The sequence below is a fragment of the Colletotrichum lupini genome, chromosome 2 (genome assembly GCF_023278565.1).
Source record: "Colletotrichum lupini chromosome 2, complete sequence".
Taxonomy (NCBI): domain Eukaryota; kingdom Fungi; phylum Ascomycota; class Sordariomycetes; order Glomerellales; family Glomerellaceae; genus Colletotrichum; species Colletotrichum lupini.
This window is the reverse complement of record NC_064675.1, coordinates 7,163,001-7,185,518: the sequence shown is the minus strand read 5'-3', so window position 1 is coordinate 7,185,518 and position 22,518 is coordinate 7,163,001. Positions and strand designations below refer to the sequence as shown.

General features: G+C 45.5%; 4 protein-coding genes across 4 annotated transcripts; 3 read left to right on the top strand and 1 right to left on the bottom strand.

Annotated features, from left to right (window-relative positions):
* Positions 1-133: 133 nt before the first annotated feature.
* Positions 134-543, top strand: CLUP02_04500 (xylosidase/arabinosidase; the record flags this gene model as incomplete). Its single annotated transcript, XM_049283512.1, has 2 exons — positions 134-299; positions 356-543. 2 exons carry the CDS (start codon positions 134-136, stop codon positions 541-543), a joined length of 354 nt encoding a protein of 117 aa, XP_049140655.1.
* An 8,125-nt stretch (positions 544-8,668) lies between these two features.
* On the top strand, positions 8,669-11,303 carry CLUP02_04499 (uncharacterized protein; the record flags this gene model as incomplete). Its single annotated transcript, XM_049283511.1, has 2 exons — positions 8,669-9,682; positions 10,020-11,303. 2 exons carry the CDS (start codon positions 8,669-8,671, stop codon positions 11,301-11,303), a joined length of 2,298 nt encoding a protein of 765 aa, XP_049140654.1.
* Positions 11,304-12,691: 1,388 nt separating this feature from the next.
* CLUP02_04498 (uncharacterized protein) lies at positions 12,692-14,719 on the top strand (the record flags this gene model as incomplete). Its single annotated transcript, XM_049283510.1, has 1 exon — positions 12,692-14,719. One exon carries the CDS (start codon positions 12,692-12,694, stop codon positions 14,717-14,719), a length of 2,028 nt encoding a protein of 675 aa, XP_049140653.1.
* Positions 14,720-15,487: 768 nt separating this feature from the next.
* CLUP02_04497 (acetyl-CoA carboxylase) lies at positions 15,488-22,497 on the bottom strand (the record flags this gene model as incomplete). The annotated part of the gene is made up of 3 exons (XM_049283509.1): positions 15,488-21,884; positions 21,954-22,219; positions 22,312-22,497. The coding sequence occupies 3 exons, from the start codon at positions 22,495-22,497 to the stop codon at positions 15,488-15,490; spliced, it is 6,849 nt and encodes a 2,282-aa protein (XP_049140652.1).
* Between the last annotated feature and the right edge of the window lie 21 nt (positions 22,498-22,518).

The window sequence follows — 22,518 nt, the reverse complement described above, 5'->3', positions numbered from 1 at the left end:
ATCAGATGTTTCCACATCGGAAAGGCATGTGGCTATAAACTTGAGGTTTCGAGACTGTGAACATGTGTTTGCTTTATTCCCGTCCCGACTTCAGTTGTCAGTAATCCGATTCATCCTGGGCTCAGTTGCAACGATGGCGATGAAGCGCACTTACTGCAACCCAATCGTGCCTGGATTCGCACCAGATCCCTCGGTCGTCTTCGTTGATGGTGTCTTCTTTCTGGTAACTTCATCTTTCCACATATTTCCGGGTCTGCCCATCTACGCCTCAACAGATCTTCAAGGCTGGAGGCATATTGGTAGGCCAACCAGCCAGAGTCCAGCTTAATGAGTACACGTACTGACACACGGCAAGGCAATGCCGTCAATCGCAAGGAACAAATCTCACTCAATCATGCGAGCACAGCAGTGATGCCTCTCGATACGGGGAATATCATGGTCGCCAGCGCCGGCCTCTTTGCACCAACCATACGCTATTACAAAGGCACTTTCTACATTGTTTGCACGAATACGACGCATGTTGGTATCCCTATTACAGGGTAGTTGGTTCGAACCGTAGTTAACGAAGAGATTAATTGAACTATATAAATATCTGCGTAGTAGGTATAAAAAGGAGGTTCTAACTATAGGTTAGGCTAGCTACGATAATTATAAATAGGGCCCCTAATTAGCCCCTACGTAGTCGGCTATATACCGCGGTTAAATTAGATTTCTAATTTAATACTAACTTTCTCTTTCTTTTATCGATTTAACTACTATAGTTAGAGGTATAATTCGACCTCGGGCCCGTTTACTAAGTCGTTTCCTTTTCCCCCTTTTCTCTACTCTTTTTATATAACTTATCCCTCTATTTATATAATAACTTTTTCGCTACTTACGAATTACTCTAATCCCTTATTTAGTATTACTTTTATAAAAGCGTCTACGAGGTTATTTTTATTATTAATCTAACGGATCTCGAATATCTCGCGCCTTTCGTACGATTACTTAAGGGCTATAATATTAATTATAAGCCTCTTTTCTTTCGTTATTCCTAATTTAATAAGGTATTCGTATAGTAAGTAAGAATCGGTATAAATAACTATTAGAATAGGTAAAAAGCTAATTCGATTAATAATTTTCCTTAGCGTTATTAAAATCGCATAAGAGAGGTTAACGCTATTAATTATACTATAAACCTCTAATACTAGCACACTTCTTATTACTTATTTATTTTTAGTTAATAAGTAATAAATTATATTACTATATATAGTAAATTCGCTCTCGCTTATACTCTTATTAACTAGGATAATAATATACCCTAATTACGAAATAAGGTCGTTATTATTTATAAATAACTTATTAATAAAGACGTAGAGCTTATTAATTATAAGGTTAATCGGGTAGTAAATAAGACCTCGATCGAGATTTGTCTATTATTACTTAAGCTACTTATTAAATACTTTAACGTCTTATTTAGTTAGATCTATAGCTTATACTACCTTAGCGTAATTAAAAATTACCTCGGGTTAATAAATACTCGTAATATATACCCCTCGTATAAGCTTAGCCTTATACTACTTTTTAATATTAATTACGTTCGGATCGACGAGGTTAATTTTCTTACCCTACCCCTTTTATTAAAAAACGACGGTTTCCCTTTTAATTATAAAAATCCTATTATTAAATACTAAGGGGGTGTTTATTATAAGGACCTCTTTTAGCTTTATTATAAAGCCCGCTTTCTAAAGCTCTTTATCCTCCTTTTTTATAAAATTAATATTAAATAGGCCTAATATATCGTTAGTCTATATTCTAACGATCCTAAATTAGTTACCTTCGTGCTCCGTAATTAATAAACACGGGTTATATATAAAAATAACTATTAATAATTAATTAATATAAAAATCGTAGTAAGTAGCCTACTAATAAGTACCCGATTCTACGAGCCTATATAGTAGCTTAAGTACTTTAATAATCGTACCTTCTAAGTACTTACTAGCTATTTCTTTTAGTAAATAGGCTAGGATTTTCTTTATAAGCCCTGTGGCCGATTAGGTATAGGCCTAGGTAATATTACGGCTCTAAATTTCGTATCCCTTCTTCTATAGTAATACTATTAGTACTATTATTAATTATTAGTTATAGTGCTATATAGTAAGCGATTATATAAGTAGCGTCGCCTTTTTAACGTTACTATACCCCTAAATTACGTATTTAGACTTCTTATATAGCTAGGGTGTTCCTTTCCTTTTAATCTTATAAACTATTCGTAATTTAAATATATAGAGGTTTATATATTTTTTTAGGTTATATAAGATAAATTAATAAACCCCTCGATCGTAAAGAGTATTTACTTCAATAAGATCTAATCCCTTATACGGTTTTCTAATAGTTACAATTACGCCTTCTTTACGTAGTTTAACTACTAGCTCGAAATCGGCTTTCTCTTTTATTATATAAAAAGTATTAATTACCTCGTTATTAGTAATAAATTGCTATGTTAGGGCTTACTATCGTGGTCTTTTGCGACGTCTCGTTAGTAATATTAGTACCCTTTTAGTAATTTCCTCTTCCTTATCGTTTATTAGTATTATTATAACGATTTTATTAAGAATAATTTCTTATACCTCTACTACGGGTTATATAGTTTCCCCTAGCTCTTCTTCTTTTTATAAGTTAGAAATTACCTTGTTAAGATCTATATAATACGGTTTAATTACCGTAATTAATACTTTAAGTAGCTAGTTATAATCTCTTATAACTATATAAGAGCGCTCGTTAACGGAAATTAACTTATATAGCCTAGCTTACTATTAAGTAATTCCGTACTATACTCGTATATTTAAATTTAGTAATATATTTAAATTATCCCCTATATTAGGCCTATTACGCGCAATAATTACCTTATTAACTTACCTTTTTATATTTACCTCGCGTAGTACCCGTATTACTTTTTTAACTACTCGGGCTCGTTAGCTTATACTTAGTAACGGTAGTAAGGCTAAGGTCGTTCTTAAATATACTCTAAATACTAATAGCGTTAGTATAAGTCCGTTAGGCCCTATAGAATCGTTATAACATTTGAGTACTATCTAGAGGTATTCGTCGTTAGTAAAATCCGGATTTTCCTTTTTAATAATTCTAAACGCCCTTTTTAACTATTAGTATACCCTCTCTACCTTTTTAATACTATAGTACGCTTTAACGAGTACGATTTTTAGCTATATATTACAAGCCGTCGTATTATCCCTAAATTCTACTAATTTAAAGCTAGTACTAGCGTCGGTTCTAATACCGTTTAGCGGTCCTTAATATATATTAATCTAGCTTTTTTATAGGGCTACTTATACTATTTTTATTTATAAATCCCGGAGGAATTGCCCTACTTAAAAGGATATAGCTATACTAATTATATATAGTACTAGCCGACTATTTAAATAAAAAATATCGACGACGATTTCCTAGTTAAAATTAAGCTTATTACGTAATTTAAATTTAAATTTGCGTCGGCTTTGCGCATCTATTTAGTATTAGTAATATATTTTTATTAACTACTTTAGCGCCCTTATTTCGATATTATTATTACTTAATTACTTTAAGAGGTTATATAGCCTCATAACCGACGGGTACCCAAATCTCTAGTATAGTTTTCTAAGCTCACTTTCCGTTAGGTAATTAATTAACTTCGTATTATTAATAAGCTTTATAAACGTATACCCCTATTGTTATTTATTACGAAGGTAACTTTGTTTACCTTATTATTCGCCTTATTATCAATATTACGTAAGCAAACTATATACCATATTAATCTACGATTTCTGTAGATTATTAAAGGTATTGATTATGTAAGCAATACTGCTTATATAAGCTTACGTGAGCAATGGAAAGTACTAGAAGGTAACTGAATAATCTGGAATTTACTCGAGGCGGAATTACGTACTACGATTACGCATTCACTTACGTATACGCTTATTAATTATATCATAATTAATAAGCAATGGAATATTCTAGTAGGAGGTTTTTATGCCTATATATAGGCGTGTATTTGCCTACCTAGACCTTTCGTTAAGCAAGCAACTTCTCATATAGTAATTCAACTATATTACTCTCTTTACTACAAAAACCTCTTTTATATACGCTTATTTCCCCTATATTCATATATTCTTGCTTCTATATGAATATTCACTTTTTATATTCTTTATAAGAATATCCCGCATTACCTCGTTAAAGCTATACGTGCTAGATTATTTAACTATTTCGAAATACTTACCGCTAGAAATTCTATTCTTCGTATTATTAAATATAATACCTAGTCGATTTATATTTTTTAAATATAAGAGAAATAGGGTATTAATAAGTAAAATATAAAAAGTTATCGTTCCGAAGTACGTCTCTATTTCTACTATACCTAGGGCGACGATTTCCTTACTTAGGCCGAAACTAATCCTCGTAATACTTACTATTAACGTATTAAGTATTATTAGTACGATCTTTTATAATACCTAGAATTACCCTTTTCCTCTAGTTAACTATTATAATACCCTAGTATTTAAGATAATCTTATAAAAATCGTTTAGGCCGTACCTTTTACTTATATAAAATATTTATATAAGCTTAGTATTCGAGAGATTTAGGTAGTATAAAAAGGACCCCTCTAGCTACCCCTAGATTTACTTAGTATTATATTCCTTTTTTTTAAATATTAAAAAAAATAGCGTCTTTTCTTTAATCGTTAAAATAATAAGCTTCGGCCCTATTAGATTTACCTTTTTAACTACTTCTATATCCGTTATCTAAGGGACCTTCCCTTATTATTTATAAATAAAAGCCTACTTATTAAGAACTTTTATTACCCTCTATTCGTTTAGCCTCGTATATTTTCTAAAGGCTAACGGGGTAAAAAAAGAGTAGTTAATATCGTCGATTTTATTATAATTTAATTCGTTAGTATAGGGGGTAAGATCTTCTTTATTTTCTAAATCTCTTATAGGGGGTATATACTTTAGGCCGCTATTTTAATTACCGTTACTAAGTTCCGTACCTCTAGATTTACCTTTATATATAATAAGGAATTAGTTAAACCGACGAGGGCTAGTTTTACTATCTATTACCCTCGATTTTTTATACTATTTATATAATTTAGTACGCTCTTTTTTAAAACAGTTACTTAACTAATATTTATCCTTTTTATAAATATAGTATTACCTTTTTTATTACCCTACCCGTAAGTTAAATCTTTACCTATTTAACAAATTTAGGCCTCTTTATTAGCGATTATTATATCTAGCCTCTTTTTTTTTTTTTTATATATTTAATCGACTTAATATTATTAATAAGGGCCGTCGTATACCTAGAGGTAGGTTTAGTACGGTATTCTTACCTTAATATTAAAGCTAGATCTTAGCCTCGAGTAGAGCGTTTCGTAATCTTTAGGTACCTAGTATAAGGTTATTTTTATCTCTAATATACGCTAAACTACGGTATAAAAATATCTAACTTTCTACTTATTTATCCCCTTATTTAGCTAAGTTTTTACTAACTTATTAATTTAATCAATAAGCTCTTCGAGGATCTTTATTTATAATTTGCCCTCTATTATCCTAGCTATAAATATAAAAGAAATCGCTCGTAGCTTAAATAAGAACTCTAAGTTCCTATTGTAAGTCTTAAAGCGGCTTCGGATTACGTTAATTATATTAAAAAAGTCGTTTTAATTAAGATTACGTACCGCTTCGTAATAATAATTAAAAGCTTTACTTATAAGTACGATATTAATTACTAAATAGTACTAATATTCCCTAATTCCGACTTTTTTATAATAATCGTAAAATATCGTTAGGGTTTTTTATAAAACCTTATACTTCCCCCTAAAGTATAATTTCTTTTTTAAGAAGATCTTTTTAAGGTCTATAAATTACCTCGTATTTATTACTAAATTTTCGGTATTTATATGCGATCCTTGTATTATTACGTATTATTAGTAACTTTAGGTCGTTTACCTCTTTTTTTATTAGCCGATCGGTACTAAATTTCGTATTAGTAATAGTAACGAGTTATAAATCGAAATAGGCAGAATTATTAATTATCGTACTTTTAGTACTATATTTTACCCTAGTATATCCTTTTACGACGATAGATTTTTATTCGTAATTATAGGGAGGAAATCTAAGTCGTTTACCCTTTTTTTAAATTCATTAAAATAATTATACGCTCTATTAACCTATACCTAGTTCTATAGTACGAATTCCTCCTCTATAATTATCGCTATTAGTATTTTATATAGCTCTCGTAATTATAATTACGCTAATAATACCCCTTACCTATAGAGGAATTTATTAATTACTTTTACGATTCCTAAGCTTACGCTCGCGAACTATTTATCTAGCTAGTAACTAAGGTTATTTATAATCTAATAAAATAGGGGTTACCCCTATAGCCCCTTTTTCTTATAAACCTTAGTTAAATAGATTAATATTATATTAATTTACTTATTATTAAACTAATCCGCAATTCTATATATCCACGTCCCCTAATAATCCGGGTTAATATTTACCTACTTATAAAAGATTAGGATTCTATTTAGGATCGGGTTTTGTCCTCTTCTTCTTTACCCTAACTTACTAAGGGTCGTACTCTAGCTTATACCTATATTAATAGTCGCTAGTATATTTAATTTTAATTAGGATATATTTAATCCGCACGCTAATTATAATAAATCTATACTTTTATTACTTAACGAATTTATTAAGGTCTAAGAGATTCCTACTTCTTCTCGCTATCTTATTACTACTCTCGTTTTTATTATTTTTAATAATTACTACTACCTTTCTAAATCGCTAGCTATTATACTTACTAAGATCCTCCTTTTTATTTAATATAAAAAGGTAGGTTATAATAGTTCTTTTTTATAATAATAGTAATAGACGTTTATATTATTATAAAAAAATATAGTAATTAGTCTTAGGATCTTTATTAGTTATTAATTTCTGCTATCCTATATACTTTTAGCTTCCTAAGCCTTGTGCTCTTTATAATCTCTAAATAGCTTCCTTCCCTAACTTACCTCCTCTAGGGTAGTATTTTATAAGAATAGTTAAAAGTAGACGCCGAGCGGCTTATAAAAGAGCTATATAAGTTATTAAGAACTATATAAGCCGTTAAGTATAGTTAACGAAATTAAGCCCTCTTTTTTATAAAATTATAGATTTTAAAAACTTATTAAAAATACCTACTTATTACTTATATATAATAAAGTTAAATACCTTAGAGATTTTATCTTTTACGGCCTCTTAGTACCCTATTTTATATTTTTTAAATAGTCTTTTTTATAGCTTAATTATAGTTAAGTAATTATCGCTTACTAATAATCCTTTTTATTATTTAGTTAATTTTTTGAAATTAGTAATCTCGTACTAAGAGCTAATATAAAAAGAAGCCCTTTAGTAGCCCTTTAAAGGATTCTTTTTCTTTTTCTTTTAAATCCTCGTCCTTTTAGCCTTTTTTTAAACTAATAATAACTTTAATAAGAGGTTATAGGACTACTTTAAAATAGCCGCTTTTTTCTTAAGTTAATTTCTGAGATCTATAATACTCTTAACTTAATATTATTAAGACCTCTAAATCCCCTCTTCCCTTATTAAACCGTCCCCTATACTTTATTCTTAAATAATACCCGGGGGGTAGTTAAGGGAGTTATAAGGAGGTCGTTTAGATTACGGGCTTAAGGTCGTACCCGTAAGATCTTTATAATAATAAACTTTTTTATATACTATAGATCTCTTAGCTTAATAATTCTTATAAAATCACTTTTATTACTAAATAAGAATATTTACGTTTAGAGATCCCTTTTTTTAATTACGTAGTACTTTTTTATACTATATTATTAAGCTCGTTCGTTACGCTAATTAATTAAGTAGGTAGTTATTACGTAAGTATTTCCTTTTACTAATTTAACTAGTTAATTTCTAATCGCGGGCCGGCTATAGAAAAGTCGTTTAATAAAAAAGCTACTTAGAGCGACGGTAAAAAGCTAGTTACTTAAGCGGTTTTATTCATTAACGTAGTTTAATATAATAAACGTTAACCTCTCGTAGGTAATAAAGGGCTACGATTACTTAATTCCGTATAATATTTAAGAATTGCCTCTTTTTTTTATTTATTTCTATAAGGTTAATTAGTATAAATCTCTTATCCCGTATAATATTAAAAGGTCGTCTTTTTTACGTAACGAGATACCTTACCGATCTATAATAATAGAATTTAATTACTAATTAGTATTAATATCCCTATTATAAGGTAGTTAGTTCGAACCGTAGTTAACGAAGAGATTAATTAAACTATATAAATATTTACGTAGTAAGTATAAAAAAGAGGTTCTAACCGTAGGTTAGGCTAGCTACGATAATCGTAAATAGGGCCCCTAATTGGCCCCTGCGCAGTCGGCTGTATGCCGCGGTCGAATTAGACTTCCAATCCAATAACGCACGATAAAGATACCTTCTCCTTAGGCAACTTCTACATCACCACTACCGATATCTGGTCAGGCAATTGGACCGATCCAATTCATTTTTCTTTCCATAGTATCGACCCGAGTCTGTATTTTGACGACGACGGCCGTGTCTATGTACAGGGATGCTGGATGATAGACCGTCTCAAACAGCCCAGCTGCACGATCAAGCAATTCGAGATGGATATTGCAACAGGCAAGGCTCTGACTGAAGCCCAAGAGATATGGGGCGGCTTCGCGCGCTACGATACCGAGGGCCCTCATATATACAAGCGAGGAGGCTACTATTATCTCCTTGTCGCTGAGGGTGGCACCTTTGAGCATCACCTGTTGAGTATTGGGCGCTCAAAGGATATTTGGGGCCCCTACGAATCCTGCGATGCAAATCCTATCATGACCGCCGATGGGAAAACAGACGAGTACATCCAGAACATCGGCCATGCTGAACTCTTCCAGGACCAGAGTGGCGCTTGGTGGGCAGCAGTTCTTGGTGTACGAAATGAAAACGATCGTCCACCGCTTGGCCGGGAGACTTTCCTGACCGCAGTCGATTGGCCGGAAGACGGATGGCCAACGATTCAACAACCCACAATGGAGTTTGAGCGTGTTCTTTCTGGCCCTGTTGGTGGTAACGCATCATTGATTCACAAGACTCCGGCAAACCTTGATCTCGTGTACATCCGCGACCCCGAATGCGAGATGTATCAAATCAGCGGCGAGACAGATTTGGTACTCCGGTGCAGTGCTAGCAACCTATCGATTCCTACCGGTACTAGCACGTTTATTGGCAAGAGACAAAGATCCATTGATGCATCTGCTTCAGTAAGTCTGGATATCTCCAATGCGTTCAGAAGGGAGCCCGTGGAGGCCGGACTAGCCATGTATAAGGATGCGCCGCGCCACGTTTCTCTTACATTTCACTTTCAGTCTTCGGAAGTGGTGTTCAACGTGACGACAACATCAGAAGACAAAACTCAATCAACTTCTATCCCGGTCAATACATCCACAACAGTGCTTGGAATGCGCGTGGAAGCAAATGCGCAGGAGTATACATTTTTGTATCGCGAGAACGACTCGGAAGATTGGAATCCAGTGGGAAGGGCGCAAGTTGCCGACTTGGTTGAGAGAGAGATGACAGGGCCGATCTTTGGTGTCTTTGCGCACGCTGTGAAAGATGGAACCGTCGGTGCCGAGGTTCATTTCAGCAGATTCACGGTAGAATAGCAGAGTAACTCCGGTTCCTAAACCTCATGACCCGAATGGCAGTAAGCATAAGTTTGTCAGAGCTGAGTAATTCAGACAGATGGAAAGTCGCCGTTGATGCGCCGCCTGAGGAGTAATCGGCTGCTTGATTCCTCCGCATAAGCTATGGCTGATTTCCCGTGACGTAGTTCTCCAAAGCCCCTCAATAGCCGAGGCACGCGAACAACTGCTTTAACAAGATCAACGAACGTTGAAAAGCCTCTTCAGTCCCTTGCCCTTTGCAAGACTGTTCGTACAACAGAGCCTTTTGAACTTTTTTAACTGGTAGCTCCTCCTTTACGTAAAAACTGACTCACGCCGGTCGACGAATTGCTTGGGGATAATGGACCTAGCACAATTGCCTCCGTGGGATCTCCCCCCCGGCGTCACCTCTCGCTATGTTGACACTTCGCCCATAGGGCTAAAGTTCCACATTCTCGAGTCTTTCCCAAAAAATAATCCTTCTAAAGACCCCCCGCCTCTAATACTACTTCTCCACGGCTTTCCAAACCTGTCATTCGACTGGTCTGCTGTCATGCCAAAACTCGCCGCGGCGGGGTACTATGCAGTCGCTCCTGATATGAGAGGCTTTGGCCGAACGCACAACGCCAATCTGAGTCCGATCAGCGAAGAGACAATCCGTCCGCTGACCGCTCTGCGGGATGTGGTCACACTAGTCCATGCACTCGGTTACGAGAGCATTCACACTCTCGTCGGGCACGATCTCGGGGCATTCGTGGCTTCAATGTGCGCCATCACGCGGCCAGATATGATCAAGTCCTTGGTTTTGATGGCGCATCCGTTCAAGGGATCTCCTCAGCTGCCCTTGGGAACTGGACCTGCACCGCAACTAGCTTCTTTGTTTGAATCCAAACGGGAGGATGGCGGGAAGACGATCAAGAATGACAATGACATTCAATCCTCTCTCTTGAAGCTTGACCCGCCAAGAAAGCACTACAAGTACTACAATGCCTCATCAGGAGCAGTCGACGAATGGACTCATCCCACAGGCCAGCCGATGCACGAGTTCCTCCGGGGATACTTCCATCTAAAGTCTGCAGATTACAGTTTGAATAATCCTCGGCCCCTCGAAGCATGGACAGCACAAGAGATCTCAGTCATGCCGCATTACTACGTAATGAGAGCGGATCTATCGATGCGCGGAAACATTGAGCTGGACATGGCCCAAGAGTCGGCCGAAGTGCGAGCCAAACTCAGCGAAACATCATGGCTCACCGATGCAGAACTTCAGGTCTATGTTGACGAATACTCCCGAAACACGTTCCGACTTTCTTTGTTGTGGTACAAAGTCCTCATCGACCCGGCCTTGTCTGCAGACCTCCTCTGTTTTGCGGGAACAAAGCTGGCGATCCCGACAAAGTACGTCTCTGGGACACATGATTGGGGAACGTACCAGGTTCCTGGCGCTCTTGAAGCCATGGAGAACGGCGAGAGCGTTCGGTCCGACTGCTGGATGGGGTCGGTCATAATTCCTGGGGCGGGTCACTGGGTCAACATCGAAAAGTCTGAAGAGACGGCACAAGAGATCATAACACTGGCCCAGTCACTTTAGAAGAAAGGCGTGGACCCCATTGACGGATCCGTTTGCCAGTTTCCTAGTTGGGATTGTCATAGGTTTGTTTGCAACGAGACAATTGCTTTGTATGATATGGGCGAGCTTCACTGTCTCCTACACATCGACCCTCTGAGATCAAGGTAAGGTCTGATTAACAAAGCAGTGGCGGACTTCATAACAGTATTCATGGTTAATTATTCGTTGCTACAACGTTATTTGTTTTTATATTCTGCCTTTGCTGGCTGCTCGGGCGGTTCTCGATATCGTATACACGGTATCTATACATGGTATCAGTGAATACCCCCACTGTCTCAACAGACTATTTACGTTATGTCTATAACAATTTTCTTACTCTCAACTTGCTTTTTTCGCCCTCAACGTCGTTTCGAAGCATCTCTGATTTCATAGCTCTCATGGCGAAGCGGAATACTCTCAGTGTGATCTTTCCCAACCAGCTTCTGACTCTACGTTTATATGAATTACTGCTCAGATAGTGTCTATCACACACTAAGTAATACCGCAGTCCACCACGTTTCTCTATCGCCGAAGAATGGCCCCAGCTCCTCGATGTAAGCCCCAAATCAGACTTCCCTCAAAACGAGGACACCCACATTTCCATCTCCGAGAAGTCCAGTTCCCAAGGTCCAGAGACTAGATTCACAGGTATATTTATCACCGGGCCCGAGTTGACGTGAACACGGGAGAAAGTTCGAAGAGGTAGGCAGTTGGCTGGCTCGTCCTCTTTCAACATTCAATATGAGCATCGGAGAAACATCATAGAGGTAGCTTGCGTCAAATTGCTCAAGCAGGTTGAACTCATCTGAACTTACTCCAGGTACCTTGAGGGCTACCTATCCTTCATTCACCACCAGGACCTATCTCCGGTACCCCTTCATTCACTCATCGCACGGTACCTTATATAGCAAGTCATTCACCATCGCCATCGGAGATGGGTGCCCCACTTGAAGCAGCCGCCCTTTTTCTTCTGAGGCCGTAAGGTCAACTCCATGGCTTCCCACCTTAGCCAGTCTATCTCCGGTACTCTGAGATTCACCTTCTTCTTCCCAGCTTTTTCCTTCTCTTCTGTCCCAGATCTCTGCTTCCCTTCCTTCTTACAACCAACTTATTCTCTTCTTCTAATTACAGTTCTACTGCCTTGCCCTCTACCCATTCTCATACCACAGGACCTATTCTTGTGAATCACTTACACCTAAACTTCACCCATAATCATTCACGACGGCGGGCCCGATTCAATTCTGTCTATAATCAACCTCTAGGCAATAGGTACGATACTACAAGTCAACTGATCGATCCTTGAGCAATCGACAGTAAGGTAGTCGAATCACCACACCCACCACGCACCAATAACCATTACAACCGCCAAAATGTGCGTTTCCGGCCAAGTTATTTGCAAATGCGACTGGCCCAGAGACACGGTCCGTCACTGCACCAAATACGTCCAGACCGGCGAACTGTGCCCTGGCCTCTCAAATTGCCTGCTCGCCAACACAGAGCGTCGCAAGACTGAGGGTGGCGTCTACAAATGCTCCAATCCCACGTGCGAGATTTGGGATCTCGAAATGTCTCGTGGCATCCGCGAAAGAGGAAAGTACATGGACCTACAGATCTCGTTGACTCTTGGTAAATGGATGAAGAAGGAGGAGGAGGCTGAGAAGGCGAGTATGGCCTTGATGAATAAGGCCAATTCAGTCGAGTCTGGAAGTGAAGACCACGCTAGTATCGTGGTCATCTCAGACGACATCAACGACGATAATGAAGGCCTTGAAGTGCTACAGCAAATCGGACCAGTGTCTATTGGAGAGCTTGGATCTCATCCAATCCCAACCGGTCCCGAAGAAGCCCAGCACATCGACAAGAACATGACTGCCAGCATCCCCAAGCCCGAGGTCGACGTCCCCGAGCTGGAGGTAGAGGAATCAACAACCGATGACCTGGAGAGCTTGTTCGGCGGCCCTTCATGTCCCCCGACTCCTGACATGAGACTCATTGAGAATCATCATTCCATCTGTCTCCCAACAACAGTTCACCTCCCAAGCCCCCCTCTCTCTCAACCTACCCCTGAGAATCTCGTCGAAGGAAAACCTACTTCATTCACCGCTAATACAAAGAGCGAACAATCAACTTCCGTCATCCCAACTGCACAAGCGCCACCTCAGCAGCAGCAGCAGCAGCAGCAGCAATTAAGACCCGCCCCGGAGGTCTCTCAGAAGCCTGCTTCAACATATCCCGCCCAGAATACCATGGCAATGGGCAACAAGATGCCCACCAGCTACCGAACGGTTCCGCAGCACATGAGACCTACTTTGAGCGGGCCAAACCAAGCGACCCTGAGAGCGCTTCGAGCGCAGACTCCCCACGGCGGTGCCACGCCAACGGCGTCCCCCACCCCCGTTCACGCGGCATCAGTCAGAGCGGCATCCCAGGGCCCCCGCCCCGCCATGAACATGCCGAGGTTCGAAGGCCATAGACGGCCGGATATCCAGCAGCGGCGTCCAATGATGCCAGCTGGGGGCATGCCGATTCAGAATGGATATACGGCCTCTCCTCAGGTCTCTCAGAGACCTGTCCCTACATATCCCGGCCTGAATACCATGGCGATGGGCGTGGGGAACAACATGCTCAACAGTGGGGGGCAGGGAATGTCTCTCGCGATGTCCGCCCAGGCTACAGGGTCGCAGGGTATGTCATCTCAGTACCTGGCATATCAAAACATGCCCCCTGGCTTCCCCAACTTCGTTCAGAGCCCGCAGACGCCATATCGCGGCATGCCGGCCCAGGGCATGTTGCCCCAGGGCATGCCACCCAACGGTATGCCATATCAGGGCTTCCCACCCCAGGCCGGCTATCTATCCAACCCGGTGGTCCACCAGATACGGACGCCACGCACATTCAGGCGCGCGTCGAATGGCATGCTAGCTCAGCAGGGATACATGAACTCGGCCTACATGGCGAACACGGCGGCGTCGTCACAATACGCGGGACTGAGCTCGCCCATGGCCGGTACTGCCTCCGCCCGAGCTCCGGCTGGTGTTGCTCCCTTCCCCCGGGCCTCGACTGGAAACATGTTCCTCCACTCCCAGCCCCAGCCGCAGCCCCGGATCCCGCCACAGCTCTCCTTCTACAGCAATATCTGGGACCAGAGCCAAACACAGATGGCCTCAAGACCGCAGATGGCTTCAGGTATGCCTGGCATGCCCCCAGCACGAGGTACAATCGCCGGGTCCGGTCCAGCCACAGGTCAAAAGAGATCGCACGACGCGATCTCCAACAGCTACGATCCTCGCCTAACAGGCCGGCCTCCCCCGACACCCGGCGGCATGCCGATTACATCGCCGGCGAATACGCCGTCGTCGATGGACGGTGAGCGCCAGACGAAGCGCCGGGCGATGTAGACCAACGCCAAGGTATAGGCGGTTGATTGGGGAGTGGCCATGCCTCCAGCCTCCAGCCCGCGGGGCCTCAAGCGACGAATGATAATAATCTCGCTTGCGGCTGGGGAAATCCAGGAGGCTCTGGAGGCATGGCTGGGTTGCGGTGTACGAGGAGACCCGGTGCTGGGCGCGCTTGAATACCTTGCGGTTCAGATACCGTGGAAAGGAGAGAGCGTCGGGCGCGGACCTAGGTGTAGATGAGGAGGGTATAGGGAGCGTTCGAGGGGATCAAGATCGGGGTGTATCAAAAGGTTTTGGTTTTTTCTGGGCGTTAGGAGTTTCGTTCTGGTCTGTATGTTAAGGGTGTGTGAATTCGTTAATGAGAAAGAGGTACTACATCATCCTGATGGGGCTACAGATGCCGAATCAGGATTCAGCACGCTTTGTACTTCAAGCATCAGATTGCATCTCCCTCTGCAAGTGATGTGTAGGAAAACAACCCAACAGAAGTCACCCAGCGACGCTGTAGCCGATAGATAGGTCACCCTCGAATCACTCACGCCATCAACGCTCAATCTCAATGTACCCAACTCAACTTCACAATCACATGCATGGTAGACGGGGGTTCATTAAAGGGAGTATTTTCCCAACATTGAAATCTATCTTAACACAAATGCGGAATAATGCTCGTACATAGTCATAATCATCCCAGGAAAAACATGTCTAACCCCAATTATACCCTTACACCACCCATAAACGTTACGCCGACCACACTCCATATATGTTGGTTTAATCGCGCAGGTACTTGAGGAGTTGGTCACGCTCCTCAGGCGGCATCGTGCGGATGACATCGCGAACACCACGCATGGCGGCGCTCTTGTTGGCTCTCAGGACAGAGCTGAGGTCAGCAGCCAGGTTGTCGGCCTTGACGGTCTCGATTCTGTCAGTGACGGACTTGCGGTTGGCCTCGTACCACTCAGCCACCTCACGATCGGCAGTGGAGAAGTTGACGACACCAGACCAGCTCTCGAGGAGCTGGAGGTTGCGGCTGCGGGTCTCGGGAGCCTTGGACTTGTCATTGCCGGGGGTGGAAGTGAGGACGGTTGCCGACATGCGCTTGAGGAGGTACTCCTCGTTGAGACGACGGCGCAGACGCCAGTAGAAGTAGCGACGGGAGTTGACCCACTCCAGTTGGTCACGAATGACACCCTTGGCCTTCATGCGACCAGCACGGTCGTGCAGGTCGGCGAATTGGATGGCAACCTGGGAGTAGACAGGCAGGAGCTGCTTCTCGCGGATGGTCATCTTCTTCTTGATCTCGTCGGCCTGCTCCTTGGGCAGATCGGCAGTCATCTGCTTCTTAAGAGAGGCGTAGACGGGGTCCAGGCGAGCCATGGTCTCGAGCTGCTTGTCCTTGCGGTACTTGATACCAATGATACCCTCGGGCTCGAGGACACCACCGCGGGCATCAACATCAGCGTACATCTCCATAGCCTCAGGGTTGATAGTCGGGTCGACGACGACCCAAGAACCACCACGAAGCTCTCCGAAGGGAGGAATGTAGACGAAGATGGGCTGCTCGTACTTGACGAGGGCGTCGACGATGTAGGAACCGTACTTCAAGACCTCGTTGTACATATCGCGCTGACCACCAGAGAAACCTCTCCAGTTGGCGAGGATCATCAACGGCAGCTGCTCACCATTGTTGAAGTCGTTGATGGCCTGAGCGGTCTTGAAGGCGGAGTTGGGGTACCACACACCACCAGCCTCGTTGGTGATCTGCTCGATAGAGTCGGGGTTGGCGGGATCGGCAGGGGTAATGTTCTCAACGGAGCGGGCCTCGACGGCGATGACACCCATGGGGATGCCACCGAGGCGAGCACGACCGACGACGACGGTACGGGCCCAGCCGCCGAGAGTCTCGACGAAGGAGTCCTTGTCAAAAAGACCAGCCTCGAAGCCACCGTTGTCGGTGGGGTGACCGCCAATCATCCAGCGGACATCGTAAGCCTGCTTCTGGGGAGGCGTGTAGACGACATCGCGGTCCCAGCCGTCGGTGCTGGGGCTGACTGGGATGGGGCTGCCACGCTTCTCGGGGATGAAGGACATCCACTCTACAATCTTGGAAACACCATCAAAGTCATCAGTACCGGTCATGTGGGAGACACCGTTGCGGTACATGATCTGAGTGCCACCAAGCTGCAAGTTGGAGGTGTAGATCTCGCGACCAAGAACGTTGTTCAAGGCAGGGGCACCAGTAAGAATGATGGGCTGGCCCTCGATCTGGACAGCACGCTGACCAAGGCGGACGAGGTAGGCACCAATACCGACGGAACGGCAAGTGACCAAGGTGATGGTGAAGATGTCGTTGTAGGCCTTGCTCGTCGCACCAGCGATGAGACCAGATCCTCTCAGACACTCAACACCAAGACCGTCCTCCTGACCGACAATGGTGACAATCTTGTGGCGCTTCTCACCGTCCTCGGAGATCTCCTCGGTGATGACGTCCTTGGCGAAGCGCTTCTGGGCCTCGTCGTCGAGGTAGAGGTACTTGAAGCCGTTGTCCTGCTTGTTGGCGTCGTTCCACGCGACCTTGAAGTAGGGCATAAGCTCGTTGGCGACACCGAGACGGGCACCAGAGTTAGCAGATAGATAGATGCGGGGGATGCCAAGCTTGCGAGCGAGCTCAGTGCACTTGTAGAAGAAGTTATCCTCCTTAGGGCCAAAAGAACCGATCATGTAAGTGATATCGTTGGCAACAACAATGAACTTGCGACCCTTGGGGTACTCGGGGGTCTTGGCGTTGAAGATCCAACCAACCATACCGCAGGTGTTGGTTCCAGGCTCGCGGTTGACCTCCTGAAGAGTGTCCTTGTCGTCCAGGACGAGCTCAGTGTACGAGACACACTCGCCAGACTTGGGCTGCTGAGCGCCCAGTGCGCCATGCTTCTTGACCGACTGGGTCCAGCTGTTCTGGATGGCCTGGCGGAAGAGCTCGGGGAAATCGTAGACGTACTGAGTACCCATCAAGTGAGCCTTGTAACGCTTGGGCTGCAGAGGGTTCTTGGTGGCATAGGGGGTCGAGACAGGCAACAGGTGCATGGGACCCTTCTCCTTGGTACCGCCAATGCTGTTGAAGACCCACTCGCCCTTCTCAGACTTGCGCTCAGCGTAGATGTCAACATCAACAACGTATCCAGAGGTGTTGGTGATGATGACACGCAGAGGGTAGGGGACGCCAGTGTCGGGATCAGTGCAGATAATACGAATCTCAACCTGGGCGACACGAAGACGCCAAGCGCGGGCTCCGAAGCGGTCCAGGAAGCCTTGGAGACTGCTCTCAACCTCCTGGGGGTGAAGCTGGAACACAGGGGTGAAGTTGATAAAGACCTGGTTCAAATCGGAGTTGTTGTTGCCAATGATCTCAAGAGCGTCAAAGATGTCGTTGATAACGCGGTCGGCCTCAGAGATCAAGTATTCGGCAGTGGGGATCTCATCACGGAGACGGCCGGGACGAATGACAGCGCGAGTGAAGTAACGCTTGTCACCGTCGACGGCCTTGCCGATACCCTCGTAAACGTGGATGTTCTTGTTCTCAGTGAAGACGGGCTTGATGTGGAACTTGGCAAGTCTTCCGAGCTCAAGCTGGAAAGCGAGAGCGGGCTCACTGTGACGAATGCTGTCATCCTCAACGTACTCGGGGCCACGGAAGGTGTAGTAGCCGGGGTAGGCACCGTCGTTGCGACCGCAGATGAAGGTGATACGGCGGACGTTGCGGTTGAGAAGCTCCTCCTTGAACTGCTCGACAATGGGCACGATGCGAGAAAGGATCTCCTGGTCGCTCTTGCTCTCGGCGTCGCGGACAGCAACGTTGATGACGGCGGAGAGCTCGTCAGAGTCGACCTTGGGGGCAGCGGGCTTGCGCTTGCCACTCAAGTCAGGAATGAGACCGGGGGTGCTGCGCTTTCTGGCCTTCTCAGAGACGGTCAAGGTCTCAAGAGCCTTGCCGAGCAAGTCCTCGGCGTCGTCGAGGTACTTGACGGGCACGATGACACCCTTGCGGTTGGGCTCAGAGTCCCACTTGTGGTTGAGGTAGGACATGTCGCTGATGGAGTGGATGCGCTTGAAGTCGAACGAGCCGCCGCTGCCGCTGGGAGTGGCGGGAGAGGAGGGTGCGGCGGACTGAAGAGGCAGTCCGTACTCGCTCTGGCCGATCTTGCGGAGAGCAAAGTCCCAGGTGCAGAAGAGAGGGGTATCGGTCTCATCAGAGTGGTACTCAATCTGCTTGAGGATATACGCACGGTAGGCACGACGAACGTAAACCTCGAGGGCAGCAAGAGAGACCCAAGGGTCCTCGTGAGCGAAGAAGAGGGTCAAGACGTCGAAGACGGTGTACTTGGAGTCAACAACTTCCTTGATAACCTCCAGGCTGGGCTCACGGTGGTCCCAGGCTGCCTCACCATAACGAGACTCCACGACGGAAGAGCGGAGAATGTGCTCCATCTGGGCGGTACGCTCCTCAAGGGATGGCAGAGAGCATTGGATCATGATCTCACGAGCCTTGAGAGACACCTTGGAGGTGGTGCGGGAAGACTGAAGCTCAGTCAACTGCTGCAGGGCAGTGCGGAGGTACTTGGCGACATTTCCGACGTTGGGCTTGTTGGGGCGGTACTCCTCGAGGATGGCAAGGATCAGCGAGCTCTTGGCACCAACACGGCTGTGAGAAAGAACAGTCTGAACAACCTTGCGGATATCATCCTTGTTCTGGTCACGCAGTTTGAGGATGACGCTGTCCTCCTGGGTTCCGTAACCAGTGAACAGGCGCTCGATCTCAATGTACGAAGCCAAGAGGTCCTTGATGACGGTCAATTCGTGGGCCTTGGTTCCCTCGGAGTATGCGTTCAAGACATCAGTCAAGGGGGCCAGAGTGGTCTTGAGCATGTCAGCATCGCCAGCAGCGACGTTGTCCTCGAGGAACTTCTGGAATGCCTTGGCCAAGGCCTTGGCGGGGAAGTCTGCGTGACGGCTCTTGGCACGGTCGACAATCTGGGTGAACTGGGCGTCGAGCTTCTGGGGCATACGGCTGTGCAGCGCAGCGAACTGGGCGTTCCACTGACTGAAGGGAAGCTCGGGAGTGCGGAGGACCTCGATCAGCTGCTTCAGGGTGGCTGCCATGATGACGGAGTTGTCGTAGCCGAGCAGAATGTTCTTCAGGGTGTTGTGCAGAAGATCGAATCTCTGGGCAGGCTTGGTTCCGACAGCAACAGGCTCGCCATAGACGGGGAGCTGACCGACGAAAGGCGAAGCCTGCTTGACGCGGCTGGGGTCATCAAGGGCCAATATTCCCAGAATGTCACCAGCCTCGAGAGTGGCTCCCGGCTGCTTGATGAGCTGGACAAGACCATCCTCGGAAGCGATGAGGGGCATGTACATCTTCATGACCTCAACCTCGGCGAAAGGCTGGCCAGCCTTGACGTGCTCGCCGTTCTCGACCAAGTACTTGACGAGCTTACCGGGGGAGGGAGTGCGGAGCTGGGTAGGGTCGTTCTCCTGCTCGAGCAAGCAGGTCTTGCCGTCAACGGAAAGACGAGTGGCACCGACTTCCTCCTTCCAGTAAACACTGTGGGATCGACCATCAAGAAGGATAAGCAAACCACCATCACTGAGGACACGGACACCGACAGAGCACTTGGAGCCGTTGATGAAAAGGTGGTAGCTGTCGACGCTGGCACGGGTGGCGGTGAACTTGTAGCGGAAACCCTCATAGATGAAGTCGATGGCGAAAACGGTCTTGAGAATGTCCTTGGAAGGAACCTGACCCTTCTCCAAGCTGGTGCGGTACTCAGTCATGCACTCCTCGCTGAAGAGATGGGCCTTGGTAACGGCACCGCAGACGACAGCCAACATGGGGTCGGGGCGCTCAGCAGTCAGCTTCTTGGTGATGAGCTCGTCGAGCCAGCCGGTGGTGATGGTGTTGTCCTCGAAAGCCTCGGTCTCCAGAAGCTTGATGAGGTACTCAACCGTTGTCCGGAAGTCACCACGAATGCTCAACTCCTTGAGGGCAACAACCATGTGCTTACGGGAAGCAGCACGGTTCTCGCCATAGGCGAAAATATGACCGAACTGGGAATCGGAGAAGGAGTGAATACTGGAGGCGGTACTGACGGAGAAGTAACCCCAAACGTTGGAGGAACTCCTGAAGTTCAGGTCGTGCATAACACCGTTGGAGGGCTTGAACCCTTCACCGGGGTCCTCAGAGGTGATTCTGCAAGCAGTAGTGTGACCCTTGGGTCTGGGGCGACGCTGCGTCTTCTCGCTACCTTCCTGCTTGAACTCAAAGTCGATCTCGGTGGATGTCCTGGGATCAACGCCGTACAGAAGACGAATGTCGCGGATTCTGTGCAGGGGAATACCCATGGCAATCTGGAGCTGGGCAGCGGGCAGGTTGACACCACTGACCATTTCGGTGGTAGGATGCTCGACCTGAAGACGGGGGTTCAGCTCGAGGAAGTAGAACTTGTCGTCGGCGTGCGAGTACAAGTACTCGACGGTACCAGCAGAGACGTAACCGACGAGTCTTCCGAGACGAACGGCAGCATCCTCCATGGCCTTGAATGTGATGTCCTTGGCAATGGTGACGGGAGCCTCCTCAATAATCTTCTGGTGACGACGCTGGACGGAACAGTCTCTGCCAAAGAGGGAGATGTTGTTTCCGTACTGATCAGCAAGCAGCTGCACCTCCAAATGTCTCGCGTTGCCTGCCAACTTCATGATGAAGATGGGAGAACCGGGAATCTCGCCAGCAGCAGCCTTGTACAACTGCTCGAAGCCGTCCTCGGAAAGGGCCTTTCTGATACCCTTACCACCACCACCCTCTGAGGCCTTGATCATGACGGGGAAGCCAATGGCCTTGGCCTTCTCCAGACCCTCTTGCCATGATGTAACGCAACCCTTAGAGTAGATGTCATCTGCGACGGTGACGATACCCTGGTTGTCGACCTCGACGGCGTCGACACCGGTACCTGACCAGGGGATACAAGGTACCTTGGCGTGCTGTGCAACAATTGTGGAGGAAATCTTGTCACCAAGAGATCGCATGGCGGAGCCCGGGGGTCCGATGAAGACGATCTTCTTGGGGGAGGCAGCGAGGGACTCGGGAAGCTTGGGGTTTTCGGAGGCGTGACCCCTGGAGAAAGAAATGGTCAGCCACCGTGGCAAGCAGGCGACAGTCGCCGGGGGGTAGGAGGAAACTCACCATCCGGCCCAAACAGCGTGGACGTTCATGCGCTCAGCAATATCAACAATCAGCTCAACGTTGGCGTAGTTGTGGTTGTTGGTACCGCCAGGCACCTCGACATAGTGGTCAGCCATGCGAATATAATCGGCGTTGGCAGCCAAATCCTCAGGGGTGGCCATGACGGTGAACTGGATGGCCTTCTCGTCGCCAAACGTCTCGTAGGCCCATTTCCTGACCGAACGGATCTCCTTGACGGCAGCAATACCGTTGTTGGCGATCAAGACCTATTTTGCACTCGGTCAGCACATTTTTGCATCCCATGAACCCACCAGGACGATCTCGTAAGCGTTTGGGGCGGTATTGGGGCTTGACGCACGTTGGTGATGACGGTGTGACCATCTTGCTGGGCAACAAAGTCCTTGACCTTGGAGGCCGGTGCGTTGCTCAGCTTGTTGCCGCCAATGAAGTGGTCGGCGATTTTGTGCTTCTCGGCATACGTCGCCTTGCCGTTGACGTGAGGCACAGTCCGGCCGGCGCCGTTGGCTGCTGTGATTTCGGTCATGATTGCGGTGTTTGTGTGTGG